We start from the raw sequence: 17,414 nt of genomic DNA on the forward strand, positions 1-17,414 counted from the left end.
CCATTCTCTGTAACGCTCATGTCCCCGAGAGTAGCAAAAAATACGCAGAATCTCGCGAATTCTCGTATATAAAACTCTCTATAGTCTATGTACTACTAGGCCTCCCATGATATGTCACACACATTTCAATGCTCGCCTAGTAGAGTAAGTATAAAGCCCATACGTCGAGAGCATGATAATATAAAAAAAAAAAGAAAGAGTGGGACTAAAACAACTCCGCGAAACAGTTTCGCGCTGCTCCGATCTCGGCCGTTGGCTGGCTGACTGTGCGGCGCGCACACACATATATACGCATACCTACACACATACACAGCCAGCCATCCACCAATACAATGACTCACGCGACTAACCACAGCCAGCAGCAGCTATCGCGCGAATCGCGTCGAGACTTCTCGTAGTCGAGAATTTCGCTAGGCTTTAGTCGTCGCTAACTCGTCGTCTTCGTCGCTTTAACGCTTACGTATATAGTGGCATAGTGCGAAAGCACAGCGAGCATAGTACAGTACAGTTCAGCCGTTACATATATATATTCGCAAAGAAGCAAAAAAAAAACGATCTATATACTCTTCGATCATTATATATAGAACACGCTCTCTTCTCGAGATCAGCAGCAACAGCTCTGCAAATTTGCTCTGCCAGTTGGTCAGTCAGTAACTCTGGCACATAACACTTTGCGCCCGCCGAACGTGCAGTGCAGTGTTACATTTGCAGTAGCAGCTCTCTCAGTTTTTTTTCTGCGCCCAGCTGCCCGCTAATATATACAATCCAGTGTAATAAGTTTACTCTTGACTTTACTCGGTGCAGTAAATATTTGAAATGATAAAAGCGCTCTAACCGCTATCGTAGCAGTGACCTAAAAAAAAATTCTCACACGTTGTGTCATATATATTGTCTCTCGCGAGTGGTAGATATTTAAAACAATCGACGTCGAGAGCTGTGTAGAGTGAATTTCGGAGTCGTCGGTTGCGGCGGCTCACTGACACGCATCCGATCGCGCATTCGTGCATGAACATATAACTAATATAATCGCAATTGTGTTTCTCAGCTGCCAACCGCTGTTGCTGCTGTCGAGGTGGTGTGCGTAATTCGCTGTGCGTGTGTCTCTCTTCGTCCGTCCGTCCGTCGTCTGTGTTTGTGTGCGTGCCCCTGTGCGTGTTGTCACGAGATATTATGTATGTGCTGTGCAGTGTGCTCTACGGCCAGAAAATGCGCAACGCCTCGTCCTTGCACACGATGAAACATAATTGATAAATCGCTCTGTAGGCCAAGTGCATAAAAGTTCGGAAAAAAAGGGATATACATACACAGAATCAACAGCCAAGTCTGTTTATCGGAAGAAGAAGAAGAAAAGGGTTCGAGCTAAAACCGAAATACAAGTTGGCGTGTTTCTCGAAGAAGAATTAAATGGTGTTTCCAAGTAGAGTCGCGTAGCAGTGTTGTTTTTGCAGACGTGCGTGTATGTGTGTGTGTGCGTGCATTTGACATACATTCGCGCATAGCAGTTCAACGTCGTCGTCGGCTGAAAGGAACATATACGTATACGCGCAACGTCAAAATAGTAGTGACGCTAGTGATCTACATAGGTATACTATAATAACAATAATATACCTGCAGTGCGTGCACGACACCACCACCGAGTTAACGCGAGGGTGAAAGCGAAAGCAGCGCATACAAAACAACAACAACAAAACAGTCGAGTGTTTGAACTTGGGCATTGTGATCAACCGTTATTGCTGCTGCTGCTGCTGCTGCTGCTGCTGCAGTGTTGTTTGTGGCCGAGACGTAAGTCCGACGTGCCGCGATACTGGTGCTGTGTGCCGTGTTGTGTTATATAGCTGCTGACTTATCGAGCTTTGTAAAAAGCCAGAGCAGAGTAGCGGAGGAGCTGAAATATCGGAGCGGCCATTGTCACCCGCCGAGGGCCGATCCGCTGTCTTTCTTTTCTGGCGATTATTATATATTGGTCAGAGACGCTGTGATCGCCCCGTTATTATTGTACTGTAATAACGAACTTTTTCTTCGAACTCCAAGAGTGTCTTCCTGTACTGCAATCGACTGCGGATTGTAAAGTCGCTTTCGAACGTTCGAACACGGTAAGGTATATTCAAAACATCATCGGGCTGTCTCTGTTTAAATGCTACACGTACAATCCGAATGGCTCCGAATGTCTCTTTTGTGTATGTTTGCTTACGTCCTATGCATGTTTTTAGTATTATCTGTCCCGCATCGCCGTCGATGTGTGTATGTATTGTATGTGGGTGTGTGTACATTACGCGTACGTGCTATTTTGCCTATTCAGCCAAAACATAACCTCGACCGTCGCGCTAATATTATGGCATGGCATCCTCGCGTTTATAAATCCCTCGCATCGCGATTCCTGATTTTTTTCCTCATCACGTTCTCTCTCTCTCCGTTCTTTTTTTTTTTTTTTTAATCAACTCCCGACTGGTTTCTTTCTCTATTTTTTTTGCTTTCTTTCTCTGTTTCTCTCTCTCTTGTCAGCATAATATTTCGCCGCATGAGTAAGATAAAGAGAGAAAGATAGATACGCTTGTATGTATATGTTCTCGTGTATATGTATCTGTGTGCGTGTGTGTGTGTCCGCACGACGACGCATCCGCTGTGGATAAACCCAAGCGCCATTCGAGGATTTTTTGGGAGGGTCGAGTCGACGATAATATATTTCCGTCTCTCTCTTTCTCGCACTTCGCCGCGCCGAAGTTTTGCTCCCAAGTCCGAGCATTGACGGCTCGAGCTAGGACCAGTGGCTTCGTCCACTGTATACTTACCAGCGGGGGCCGACCGATACGATGCGCGATGCCCTTGGCCCGGGTCGCTGTCTGCGCGCTGATCTAGTTTTTCGCCTGCTCATATATGCTCAACAGCTGATATAGGTATATCAATAAAGCCGATATAATTTTATTTTTTCCATTGAATCTCGTCGGAGTGGTTTTTAACGAGGAAAGTAGAAGAAAGGAAAGAAAAAGTTGATATCGTAAGACAAGCGACTCGTGTACTCTGCACACACATATGATTCGCCGGCCGCAAGTTTTATTATGTATCGTTGTATATCGATTTATACGCCTCGCGTCGCGCGCTTATAACAACACTTCGTGGGTGTGCGTGATGCCGTGCGCGCCGTGACTTATATTTATACATCGTTATAGCACTGCGAGCAGCAGCAGCAGCAGCGATATATATCCGTTGTTATACGACGCGTCGCCGTGCGTGCGGTGCATTTAGGCCGCTTCCAATATATATATAATGCTATGCAAACATAATAAAATGGTATGTACATGCACTTTCGGCTAAAAAAGGATGAATGCACGCAGCCATGAGCGTCGTCGTCGTTGTTGGCAGTGCAGTGCGTAAAAAAATATATTTTTAAATCACGGGAACGCGTGACGAGCTAGAAGGTGACAGACGAAAGATCGTTGCAAGCTGCAGCACGAAGCACACACACGCACACCGTAAAGTATACATATAATATTAGTACTATACGAGCTGCTTTTTGACGTTGAGTGTTGCGTGCGCGAATCATATAATCGTGCGTGTCGCTGCTGCCGCGAGCTAAAGCGACTTAGTCGAAGAGAGTGACTAGTGAGTAGAGTGAGGGGTACCCGCAAAAAACGACGGGGGCAAGAGGGGCTGCCCCGTCGACGACGACAACCTTGAAAAAACTCAGCTATATACGTGCTATACCCCGTATACGTGTGTGCGTGCGCGCGTATTAGCTTATGTATATAGACGACTCGAAATAAACATAGAGAGAACTGCGATACGCGCCTACTATATACATACGCGTATTAGTAATAGGCTTCACGACTCTACGAGGGTTCTTTTTTTCTGCTGCTGCGAAGCTAATTTTAGTGCAATATTTGGTCATGTTATTCTTACATCTCGTTACTCATACATGTAACACGACTCGCGCACTCTCTCCCTCTTCGTACATGGGTACAGTATACTCTTGTTAAGGAGTGCACGAGCGAACGAGCGCCCACTTTACATACGTATTATCATTAAAATTTTTTTAGCAAGCTGAAACCGGCCCCGAAGCCGACCGAGCCCATCGTCAACAAGAAATTGGAGCGATCGGTCTTTGCTCTCCCAAATCCTTCCTCTCGATACCTCCGATATACCCGAGCTTTTTCGATAGGCGCGTTAACGCGTTAATAAAAAAAAGGATTACTGAAAATTACCACGTATACAACACATGTAGCAAAAATCGCAACGGTTAAATGAGCGGGCTCGCTGGCCGTGGAAGGTCGCGCGAAGTCGCGAATCACACACATATATCATGAAGTTGTTGCCGCCGTCGCCGATCGTATCGAAACATGTGTACCCGCTATGTGCCGATCGACTGCTTTATTATTATTTTTGTTTTTTTTTTCGTTACTTTCCTTTATTTCCTCGCCTTACGTACACCGATACATATACAAAACGATATCTTATGGGCGCCTCGTTCGCGCGCAAACTCAACTTACGGGGCGAGCGGATTAAAGCTCATTAATGACAAAAGTAATTCTTCGATTTTTTTTGGACTTTGCTTGCAGGTGAATTAGGCATAATTACATGTATGTAAGGATTTAACGATCGCGAGAAAGGGAGAACCCGTTAAAGAAGGGAACAAGCCTCACCCGCGTAATTCGATCCAGGCAGTGGCCTATTTCGGTCACGTACACCCGTAATATTTATGTATAATTATACGCGGTAATGGAGGAGTGAAAATTTATGATAAATTATGTAATCGATTTCATCCTTCGAGCGATCCGATTATGGGCATGGCATACTCTTGAAATGAATATAACAGGACACCGTCGTCGTGTCCCGCGGTCGTCGCCATGCCTCTTGTAAATATATCAAATTATAACACAGCCGCGATGCTTTTTGTGGCCTAGAGAATCGAATTTCGTGCGCTAGTGTAATTTGCGCGAATTATTCGCTTGATTATAGATGCGTATGAATGTTCGTACGTGCGGGCGCGATGATGAGTATACATAAAATTTCGTATGAATTAACACACACACACACACACACACACACACACACACACACACACACACACACACACNAAAAAAAAAAAAAAAAAAAAAAAAAAAAAAAAAAAAAAAAAAAAAAAAAAAAAAAAAAAAAAAAAAAAAAAAAAAAAAAAAAAAAAAAAAAAAAAAAAAAAAAAAAAAAAAAAAAAAAAAAAAAAAAAAAAAAAAAAAAAAAAAAAAAAAAAAAAAAAAAAAAAAAAAAAAAAAAAAAAAAAAAAAAAAAAAAAAAAAAAAAAAAAAAAAAAAAAAAAAAAAAAAAAAAAAAAAAAAAAAAAAAAAAAAAAAAAAAAAAAAAAAAAAAAAAAAAAAAAAAAAAAAAAAAAAAAAAAAAAAAAAAAAAAAAAAAAAAAAAAAAAAAAAAAAAAAAAAAAAAAAAAAAAAAAAAAAAAAAAAAAAAAAAAAAAAAAAAAAAAAAAAAAAAAAAAAAAAAAAAAAAAAAAAAAAAAAAAAAAAAAAAAAAAAAAAAAAAAAAAAAAAAAAAAAAAAAAAAAAAAAAAAAAAAAAAAAAAAAAAAAAAAAAAAAAAAAAAAAAAAAAAAAAAAAAAAAAAAAAAAAAAAAAAAAAAAAAAAAAAAAAAAAAAAAAAAAAAAAAAAAAAAAAAAAAAAAAAAAAAAAAAAAAAAAAAAAAAAAAAAAAAAAAAAAAAAAAAAAAAAAAAAAAAAAAAAAAAAAAAAAAAAAAAAAAAAAAAAAAAAAAAAAAACACACACACACACACACACACACACACACGCGTACGCAATTAACTCGCAGCTACGCGAGCCAAGAGCTCTAATAATGCGCGACACGAGTGATATGCGTGAATGTGCGCAGCTATGCGTAATATCGCGCATATAGGATTTGCCTTTCTATTACATATGTCGAGGTCCAACTCGCGCAGGGTCAGAGAGACGCGAAAAATCGAAAGGACTGTGTAGATCTAGATCTGGTCCCGGCCAAAAGCGAAACACAGCCCCAAGACGCACAACAATAGCTCTGTGTTTCTCGAGTCGAGCGTAGTATTATTATTATATACGACACATCGTAGTCGAGGCCTGTTACGTGTAAACACACTCGTATACACGTATATGAACGCTGTTCTCCCGGCGAAGTAGTAGGAGAGACTATAAAATCAAAGTAGGTCAGTCGAGCTATATACACAGCGGAACAGCAGCAGCATATATTTGTGTGTGTTATGCAGTGCACAACTTGTGTGCATGTGTGTGTGTGTGTCTCGAATGGCCTCGACGATGTATCGAGGTCAATGCTCCAGCTGCGAGCGAGCTCCGTGGCATATATGCGCGATCTACTCAGTGTGCGTGTGTGCGCGCAAATATACACAATACACATGAACTCACCTATACATATAGGACTCCGATGAATCTATATATTTCGATGCGCAAGTATAGGCTCTAGCCGATGCGCGAAAAAGCTCTACAACTAGCTCCGTCGGTAACTCCAGTTTTGTGTTTTGTACACACACGATATTGAGAGGAATACAAAAAAGAAACAGAACTTAGGTAGGAAACCAAAATTGCTGCTGCTTTTTTATCGACGCGAGCAACGGTAGCTTCCTTGTTGTTGATATACCTTGTTGTGTATGCATACCGCAATTGCCGCGATACGAGTCAAGCACGTTTGGTACAATAAAGAGAAAATTAATTGGGGCAGTAAAATCGTGTTTTTTGAAAGATATATACGCGCACCTCGTTCTAAGGACGACGACGATTCGAAAGACAAACAAAAGAGGAGGAGGACAAATTATATACGAGCTCGTTTAACTGACGGTCTCAGGATAGTACCGCTGCTTTCGTATACGAGAGCTTCTGGACCTGCCCCCATACGGAGCTTTAACGCACAGTCACCGACGTATACGACGACAGATTCAGTAATAAAAAATCCCCCGAGTGTATATTTACAAACTACCGTCGTGCGAAAAATACGTAAACAGAATGAAACGGAGGCAACAACTCGTTTGATATTTAAATTGATCGCGCGGGTAGAAAGTTCGATGTAGCATAAGTATGTCAAAAATTGTGTAATAATCCGCAGGGTACTATAATACGCGCAGAGTCCATTCACATCTCTCGCGCGAAAAAAAGTGAAACACCTTTCTTTTCGCCGATTCTTATAAATGCGGGATTAAAGTCTTTATTTGGCAGTGACAGCAAAAAAGATGTTTTTTGCGTACGGTGAAAATGAAAATAACATAGAGTTTTCGTGGTTAAAAAAAAACATACTGTGCGTATAGAAAAAAAATCCCGAAAAAATTGGTCGCGCGATTTATAAAAATAGGCCATTTTTTCATCTTCTTCTTCTTCATCTTCATGTCTTGACTCGCGATCGCGAAAGGCGATAATTGATTTTCGCGGTATGAAAATGAGCGAGTTATTTATGAACCGATCGCGACCCGCTCTCAGCGCCCGAACGGACGAAGATAAATGGATCTACTTAAAAAGTGGATAATATAGAGTTGAATTTTTTCGAGTCCGTTCATTCATTATCTTCTTCGTTTTTTTTTCTTAATATTTGAAGAAAGAAGGCGCCAATCATCGTCAACTTGATACTTTATGTTTAATTTATGTACAATAATTTTATTGTATGCTTGCAGTTATTTTAATATAAGAATCGTAGCTCAGTCCACTATCTGTCCTCGAAGATCGATAACCGAGATATTATAATCGGCTATTCATTTTTATGCGAGAACTTTGGGCCGAACTTTCTATGCAAACATTTTTGCTCGGATCAATGTCACTTCATACAGAGCAGCAAAAACGCGAAATCTCTCATTAATATCACTTTTCATCAAATCGACTTTTTTATCTCTCTCTCTCTCTCTCTCTCTCGCTACCAAAGTGACAAAGGATTATATTGAAAAACTTCGATCGAGAAACTATCAGTGCATGAAGTAGCTGTATATCTCGACGAACTGCACTCGTTGAATTTGTAAAATTTCTAGCTTCGAGGCTACAGCAGCGAAACACGTAGGTATTTTTAACTCCATTGATTTCGAAAATTCGTGTTCTATTTTTTTTATGCTTCTTCGTAGCTAGTCCTTGAACGATGCGAATTCTTATAGCTGCGCAAAGTAAAGTTCTCTATACATTAAAATCACAATCATTTCACGGTTAAGGATGAAACTACAAAAAAAAATTTTATTCAAGGTGAAAGAAAGATTTCTCAATAACAGCAATCCTATGAATTCCAACTTGAGTAGTTTCAAAATTTTTGAATTATTTCTGTACCTTCTCCGAGACCTTCACGAGACGTAAGTGTCTTGTGCTCTGTGCTACATTCGATACCTTGCAACAAACAAATGAGATCGAACGAACGACTATCTTCCTCCTGCATCGAGCGCACCGGTAATTATTGCTCGCTAAATGAATTCCTGATCAGAGCCGGATGACAAAAGTACGACGAATCTGCATTAAATAAGGAATAATTAAAACAACACCTCCATTCAAAAGACTAGTTAAGCCAGTTGTTTTTACGGTGGCATAGATTGTAAACTCAGTGTTGATACGAAATGTGAATTTGTCGAAGTCGAAATAAAAAAGGGGGAAAAAGAATGAAAAAAAAGATGAAGAAGCTCTCTTTCTTCGTTCCGTGCATCGCGTGTGTATTTAATATACGCAAAAAATTAATATTTACGTAGTATTTGCACAGCTGACAGCAATGAAAACTTCATGATCCATAACCTTCACGCTTTGCGCTGCGCGGGCCTCGATGTGTAATATATGTACGCGTTTTTTATACGCTTTTAGGCCTCTCGATATTAATAATTATTCGCAATTAAAATTTTGCATCGAGTGTCTCATTAATTTCCTAACATAAACAATAAAAGCGCGCTTAACGATCGACTTTGGATACGTGACAATATAAGCTTTAAAAATAAAAACGAAAAAGTGCATTAAATATATATTTATAACGTTATATGAATAAAGACTGCTTCACCGCTGCATGATCGCTAACCACAATGTCATATGCAACTACGACGAAAGGTGCGCGTCTAAGCCCAGGAGAGAGAAAGAGAGAGAGAAACGGAAAAAAAAGAAAAAACTCGAAAATCGCGTAAAAGTACTGCTGCACTCGCCTACAATTTTATTATATGGTAATGTTTCGCAATGACGTCTACATAAATGTATTCACGATTACGCGATATTATACGGTAGCATAATACGAATATGACCACATAATAGTTACAATAATTTGTAATAATAATGAACTTAAAATAGGAACTTATAATACTGTACTATGCTTTTTCATGCCGGTGTCGTCGTGTGTGCATTCACGTTTCGCGAATTACAATCTCGCGCACAGCACACACACACACACACACACACACACACACACACACACACACACACACACGGAGTTCGACGTCACAATCTTACGCCCAAGCGTTTTTCTTTTTCGAGCGTGCGAGCGAGCGATCGTCGTGGCGAGTTATTTTTTTATCGCGAAAACGTGAGCTTTATCGTTTTTTACGCTCGCACTTGTGCATTAGTGCGAGGTTTTTGTACTCGCGTTAGAGCGAGCAATATCGAAGTGTTTTTCTTTCTATGATGCTTAAACATTCTTTGCAAATACACTTGAGTACTATAAAAAAGAGAGAGAAAGATAGATAAATTGTATATTATGTAGCCTTTGAAATTGTATAGTTCTACTGATAACGCGCGCGCGCGAATGAAAATTAATAAGCTCTATCCTAGAATTTGATACTGCGCGCATCAAATGAGAGATAGGCTTTTCACTGTATCAGTGCATTGCATTATATATATTTCTTCCTCGTGTATGCGCACGGGCCGTGAAAAGTGCTGATATACGAACGCGATAATGGTTGTGTAAGGTCTTTTGTCATATTCTGCGATGCAGCAGATCGAAAAGCAGCAGCAGAGCCCAGTAATGTTCTCGGTCTGTAAGTACTGCACGATATAAAAAAACGTAATGTCATAACGAAATGACGAGAATGTTGCATTAGGCAGATTGAAAAGAGGCGCGCAGCAGAGCAAGAGAGAGCCGGATATACACTTATGATATTATAAAGTAGCCCCCATGTGGGATCGCGATGCCTGTGTTTTTTTTTCTTCTATATATACGTCGTGTTGTGCACTTGTGGCATGTACCGAGTGTTTGTGTTTTATATTATATATTTTTTATCTAGAAAAGCGCTTCGACGAGCACATGAGCTTGTAGCTCACACACGATCGATAAGAACTTAATTTTTTTTCCTTTTTTTTTTAATAGTTCTGGAAACGATGTATTGTGTGCCTGCGACTTCGTTTGATAATATGCTCGAGAGCTCTCTTCAAGAGGATATGATATATATTGCGTTATTACGCACGTAATAATAACCTACATGAAATATGTATTTTTGGGCGCGGGTTCTGGAAGAGATCTCCTTAGTAGGGCTGTAAAAGATCGATATTTCGTATCGTACCTACCTACATCGGGACATGTAAGTGCGCAAAGCGAGACGCGCGTGGTACACTCCTCGACTGCTTTTGCTTGCCGCGATGACCTAAAGAACTTGGCCTAGCTAGCTCTCGTTGCCCCAATTTTTTTTTTCTTTTGCGTTAAAGGGGGAAAAGGTTAATACTTAGGTTCCGCGATTACAAATCATCGCCGCACTGCCGAGCGCGTTAACAAAAATCCATACATTATACCTGTTAACTCTTTGCGCGCGCGCCCGAACGACGATTTTTAAGCAATGTAAATATGCGTAAAGCAAATACGCATATCGTAAATATTTAAATCCCTTTAAACTTTTGCGAGGTTCCCACGCTTTCTACAACAATAAGCGTATACGCTTTTTTTTGCGAATAATAAATGTTTCACGCGCGCGCGCGTTGTTTTCAGGGTTTTTTTTATATATTGTATGCTCGCGTATGCGTGTATGTGTAGATGACGTATTGTACGTGAAAAATAAAGGGAGGGTGGAAATTTTTAATCGATTTAAGCACGGCGCTCGTACGTGGTAGAATGTGGTTCGTACAAGAACCGAGACACGTACCTGCACCGTATACGATTTAAAACCAAACAACAACAACAAAAGCTCGAAGAAAATTGCATAATTTTTTTTCTCCACAGGATGACATGATGATGCAAGAACTCCCCGTCCCGTCGCTGAACGAGAAGCTGAGCGTAGTCGAGATGCCGAAGGAGAAGAACGGCTTCGAGCGTCGTTCAGGAGGGGCTGAAGGTGACCCGATTAAAACGAAGCGGAGGCGACCCAGCAAACTGGCGCAAGCCCTCACAGCCAAGACCAAGCCCTCACAGCCAAGTAAAAAGAAGACGGCTGAGACGGCTGAAGCAATAAGAGTAGCAGCAGCCGCCGTCAATTTAGATCTGGACGGCATTGACGAAGAAGATCTAGAGCTGATCATACAGGCCTGCTCGCCGAGTTCTAGCGACTCGTACCTATCGTACAGCGACGAGACGACGATCAACGCCTTATCCAGGTGAGAGAACGCGATCACACGCACACCAAAGAAAAAAAACAAAACAAAAAATTTCCGTTGATAGTATACTTTCACGGCGACGAATTATGTTGATGCACCTGTGCTGGCGGCTCGCATTTGATTATATATGCGAGACGAGGTTTAGAAAATTTCCCCGCCGTCATTGTCATACTAAAAAGAGAGAAAAAAAAAGATTTGCACGATAAATCTGTTAAAAGAAAAATATGCGTACGAGTGCATGGTATTTACGCTAAATCGCGCGTCGACGCGATCGCGAGAGAGCGTAAATACGTCGCTATGTACTGCACGAAGCGCATCGCTGCCTCGATTTCATACAATAATATGCGTTTTATTGAAACGCGGGAGTATTTTTTTTTCTTCGTTCAAAAGCGCGTTACAGCAGCTGCAATAATGAATGCCCCTTAAGAAAAAAAATATCTTAAGAAAATAAAAAGGTGCCGATAAAAAATACCGCGTATACGTCTTATCAGCCATTGGAGTCCCTCTCCCTCTTTCTTTCAATTTCGTTGGATAGTTTTTTTTTTCATTTTATCGTTGGCGCAGCAGTAGCTCCTCTATGTATACGCCATGTTGATGCCTCGTAAAGCCTCAAAATTAAATTTTTCACACGAAATCGAGGTCAGATTGAGTTTCATGAATTTCTGTTTTGGAGCGACGAAGTATATATAAAATACACATATATACAAGCACACATGAATGAGAGGGAGACGCAGGTGTTGCGTGTGTTCTGTCACAAGCATCATATGTATTTTGTCAATAATCCATCTGCCCCGGCTCTTAACGGGCCTATGTAAACTGTTTTTCATTTAATGGACTATATTATACGGGGCTCTTCGATCCGAAAGTAGTCAAGGAAACGTGAAACCGAATCCGTGCGGCTTTTTGACATTTATTAATAATGCATTTGATAAGTAGCAGTCCGGGCCTCGCTCGTTTTGTACATATGCGCTTCACACATCACGAGTACCATTGTATTTATAGAGAGAAGTCTAGGAAAAAATCGGCAAGTGAAAGCATTGAACTTTGGCATACGGGTACACAAATATTACGCAAGACCTGTCAAAAATAGCTACAAGGAGACGAGCCTACACACACACATACAATATAATATGGCATGCAAACATCATCAGGCTCAATAAGCACGAGATGTGCGTGCAAAATCTGCCGCTCGCATTATTATAATTCGCACGTCCGATTATGCGTGTGCCGGGGAGGGATATTTAAATGCTGTGCCCATCGTGTGATCGGGCATCGGCGCAGGAATGTACACAATCATGCATCATTGATGACCTTGAGCTTGATGCCGTCGCCACCGCCTTCTCCTCCTCGCCACCACCACCATCAATCACCACCACCTACTCCTCCTCTTCATCATTCTCCTCCTCTTTCTACCTCCGAAACATCGCAGCGCCATCGGTAAAATCTCGGCTTGTGCTTGATAACAGACAAGGGTGGCTCAATTGTCACCGTGTATTATATCGAGCGATGCGCAAGCCCGCCACTCGACCTGACTAACTTCGACGCTACTCACTTCTACTTCTTTTTGCTTCTTTTCCAAAACACAAAATTCGCTCGAATACGCAAAATTTTTGCGCAGCCGCTCTGCCTACGTGCTTGCGTACTATACGTATTTGCCGTGTGTGTGTGTATGTGTCGAAACACCGAGCCTCGCTCAAACGAGGAGGCGCGCGCGCGATCATACACACACATACACACGACAAAACCGCCTCACGAATAATACGCGAATAGCGGGGGAACGAGAAGTTTTCGCCGAGTGCGAGAGTCGAGCTGCGCGCGGCGAGCCGTGTGCCGAACGCCAAAGCCGATCGGAGCCGAGAGCCCGAGCAGCGAAAGAGTAAAGCATAACTTTTATCGGGCCGCGCGCTGTTTCGCGCCGCGCCGAGCCGTGGCAGGCTTTCAGTAACTGCGCGAATGTGCGAGCAACACGACAGCTACGGCTATATAATACACGACTCATACATTCGGGCAAAAAACAAAAGTGACAGAGAGAGATAGATAGATAATAAATAATATATACCTCTCGATATACAGTTCATATGTGTATGTGTGTGTCAAAGCTTATCGCGCTGACTCTCGCGAAAAAACATATACGCGAGCTTGAGTGTTATTCAATATAAAAAGGCCCCGGCCGTAAGTCAGCGGCAGCGTGCGTAAGTTTCGCGAAATCGGAGCAGCAGTAGACTCTTTGATGAATTTTTCTCCGTGTGTGCGTGCGTATCATACGCGCTCGCGCGCGTCTAGATGAAAATTCGTGTGCTTTTATTACTGGAGCGACAACAGAGTGAGAGGCCATAATATACGTGTATCTGTGTGTGTATTCGTGCGTGTGCGTGTGTGTCGTATTTCCAGCCCACGTACGTCACGCGAGAGCGAGAAAGAGAGACACGATCATCACAGTGAAGTGTGTTTTTAAAATCGTGCAAAAAAAAAAAAAAAAACGACGACGAGAACGATAAAAGCAAAAAAACAACTATATAGTGAAAAAAAAGACAGAGCGCGGACGCGGAGCAGAAGAGTCTTAAAATTAACCTTGCGCTGTGGTGCAATAAGTAAACTTCAGGCGCAGAGCTTGTTAGCTATAGCTGTTGTCTCGTGCGTGTGCCCACCACAAACTTACATCGGAGATATTTACACACGTATATAGCGAAGTGAATAATAGAGCTCGCGCCCGCGCGCGCGCGCTTACAGCCGGCCGGTGTGCGGTGCTGCGCGACATATAGTGCGACGCGACGACGATTATAATTGATTATAGACCAGCAGCAGCAGAAGCGTTAGCAGTGTCTAAATAGACACCTCTACACATGCGATTGTACATAAAAAACAAGTGGAATTCCTCGTTCGACTGGATGGGATCTTGTCGCGGTAGCAGTCGTCGTCGTGGCGATAGCAACATAGAGAGTATTATTATAATAGCTGGATGATGATCGCGTGATATAATATAACGCGTATAGAGGATCCGCTGCACGTGGAGCAGTCCATGCAACAGATTGCCCCTTGTGCTGCGCTATATATATGTATATTTAAGGTCGTTTGTGTGTACATAGCACAGCAGTGCACCCTCTTTCGCGCGCGCTCGCTACCCGCCCACCCACTCGATCAGGTTGCAAGCAAGCGCAGCAGCAGCAGCAACAGCAACAGAAGCTAAACAGTAGCAGCAGCTGAAATCCGACGGCAAGTGTCGCGGTGGTCGTAGTCGTCCTCAGTCAGACTGACACCTGATCCAACCCCCGATCATTTGCCTATTTGACATAGATCATCTTCGGTTTTCGTGACTGTAATCGATCTCGGAGCTTTGGCGTGCGCGGTGACAAGTGTATTACGTTATTACCAATGCCATAAGATTTTTTCTCGTCTTGAGTAAAAAATAGAATAGAAAAAAAAAACATATACCAAAGACATACGATACTTTAAGGAGGCAGTAAGTATAGTGGCAGCGGCAGGAAGTGCTTGCAGCTACTGTGCAAGAGTGTGTATACTGTGGCGCGTCAAGGTGGAGCAAAGCTGCCATTAATCGTTATCTGCTTTCTTCGCATTTCGAATTCATGTGTGAGAGTGTTTGTGTACATACACACACCAGATACGTCGTCTTAACACACGAGTGCGTCGAAAGAAAATAATAAAAGTGAAAAAAAAGACGACTAATTTCGAATGTATCGACTGAAGTGACAAACAACATACAAAAGGCGGCTACGAGTGTGTGTTACGACGCTGCGTAATCCCCACCAGCCCCGATCTTGTCTCTGCACTTGTGGCATCCTATATGTGATATACACACAAAATTATAATACCAGTAGCATCGACCAACAGCAGCAGCAGCAGCAGCAGCAGCAGCAGCAGCAGCAGCATCATCTCTTTAGTAAGAGAGAGACGGATAGATCTTGCGCCTCGCTCGCGCCAAACAGCTTAAATACTTGCCCGCGCGACTGATGAACCTCATTTGGTTTTGTAAACACAAGCATGAGAGATCGCGATCGCGACTGCATCATCGTAATTCCACGGTTGCTTATTCTTCGTCTTCTTCTCTTCGTCTCGATCGAGGAAACATTCTGCTGAATCTTGATAAACTCCGAGATCCATGAACTTTTGCGCGTGAAAGTTATATAGAGACCTTCTTAGATTACGTCGACCAAAGTGCTTTTTTTTTCGTCGCTTTCAATTGTAACGCGTGTGTAATTGCAACGAGCCCGAGTGTGGGCAATTTTACGGAGTGAAATTTTTTTTCGTGCATAGTAATATAAGGAACTGAAAAAAGTACAAAAAAAACACAGTAAAATGTATCAACCAGCGGCCAGAGCCTATCATCATCAAGTCGAGGACGCCAACATGTTCGGTTATCAGCATATGCAAGCTCAGCAGCATCACTTGGTGCACAGAAATTACTGCGCGGCTTACGTTCAACAGCATCATCATCATCATCAGCAACAGCAGCAGCCGTCGTCATTAATGCAGCCGCATCTGATGGCTCCTTACCGGCAGGGTTTCAATGGCAATCATCATTACGAGCATCATTATCAGCATCATCAACAGTATCAGCAGCCAATTTTGCCGCTGATCAACAGCGACAATCCCATAGTGATGGCCTTCCAACATTTGGTCAGGCCCGTGGAAAATATTCTAGCTTCTAATGTTTATCAGCAAGAAAACCAACAACCACGACCACAAGTGCAAATAGAAGAAATACGACAAGCACCGATACCACCGATGGAAATTCCTGCTTACCAACAACAACAACAGGCTCAACCACAACAACAACAGCAGCAGCAGCAGCAGCAACAACAACAACAACAACAACAACAACAACAACAACAACAAATCGCGCCCCAAGCTGAAAATCAAGTGGTTCCCTACCAAGAGGATCAGCCGCAGCAAGAGAGGCAGGGCCCCGAACAGCCTTACGACGAATCAGCCGATAATTCCAATGCGATTTGCAGGTAAGAGAGATCGAGAGAATAAACAGCGCAGAGGTGGGAGACAACAGCAGAAAGAGTTATTAATTGCGTCTGCGGATAACTTCGATTTCCTCTTATCGAAAGGCATTGTTTGTTTGCTTTTTTATCTACTCGACGACGCGTTCTCGCTCTGACATCAAGCATCGGTATTGTAAACGCGAGTTTTAAATTTAAAAAATAACATTATTATATTTACTTGCGTATATATAAAAGTGCACCGAGACACTTTTCTTTATCGCGCAGCTCAACTCTTTGTACATTGTTTTTTCTTGTTTTATGTATAATAACATACACTCGTAATTTATACATAATGCACCTAGATAAAGAAAAATAAAGCGAAACCGAGCGGAAATTTTTCTGCGCCGAAATTCCTCGACAACTGCGCTGCTGATGCTACTGTGCGCGCGCGCGATAAATTTTGGATTAAGAAGACGAGTGCAAGCTCACGCGTCTCATGCGCGCGCGCGCGAGATAAGCTCTCTATATAAAACGTCCTGCTACGTTACACGAAATGAATCGCGACAAATATACATAATTTATAACCGTGCGGTTCTATTTTTACTCATTTTTCTTTTCGTCGTTGCTGTTACTTTTCGATCGCTGAGTATCGATTATCGAGCTTCGCGCGCGAGAAAGCCACACAGCTTACAGGTGTAACATCGAATTGGAAAAAAAAAATGAAAAAGTCGCGACGCGCTTCCGCGAGAGTTGTGTGTGTTCGCGCGCGCGCGCATTAATCCTAAAAATTATCCGTGACAAAAGTTTTTTTATTCTTCAAACAATCAATAGCGAGCTACGTTGGCCCCGCGAGCTTCATTTTATAATATCTCTCTCACGCACAATTTTGCAAGAAGTAAAAATTTTCCATGATTGTGTTAATATACAAATATATAATGTCGAGCGCGCAGCTCGCGACGACGACAGCGACGACGCGTAGAAGCACAAA

General features: G+C 41.9%; 1 protein-coding gene across 2 annotated transcripts in view; it reads left to right on the top strand.

The window, feature by feature from the left end:
* Positions 1-437: 437 nt before the first annotated feature.
* LOC106653646 (hypoxia-inducible factor 3-alpha-like) overlaps positions 438-17,414 on the top strand; it is a 29,609-nt gene continuing 12,632 nt past the window's right edge. Inside the window, exons 1-2 of one of the 2 annotated variants that reach the window (XM_014373170.2) lie at positions 438-2,093; positions 11,107-11,477. In XM_014373170.2, the coding sequence (XP_014228656.1) occupies positions 11,113-11,477 (365 nt within the window). In that variant the 5' untranslated portion in view covers positions 438-2,093; positions 11,107-11,112. The other variant, XM_014373169.2, reaches the window with a different exon arrangement.

Source organism: Trichogramma pretiosum, unplaced genomic scaffold (assembly GCF_000599845.2).
Source record: "Trichogramma pretiosum strain Unisexual culture from Peru unplaced genomic scaffold, Tpre_2.0 scaffold73, whole genome shotgun sequence".
In the NCBI taxonomy this organism is placed as follows: Eukaryota; Metazoa; Arthropoda; class Insecta; order Hymenoptera; family Trichogrammatidae; genus Trichogramma; species Trichogramma pretiosum.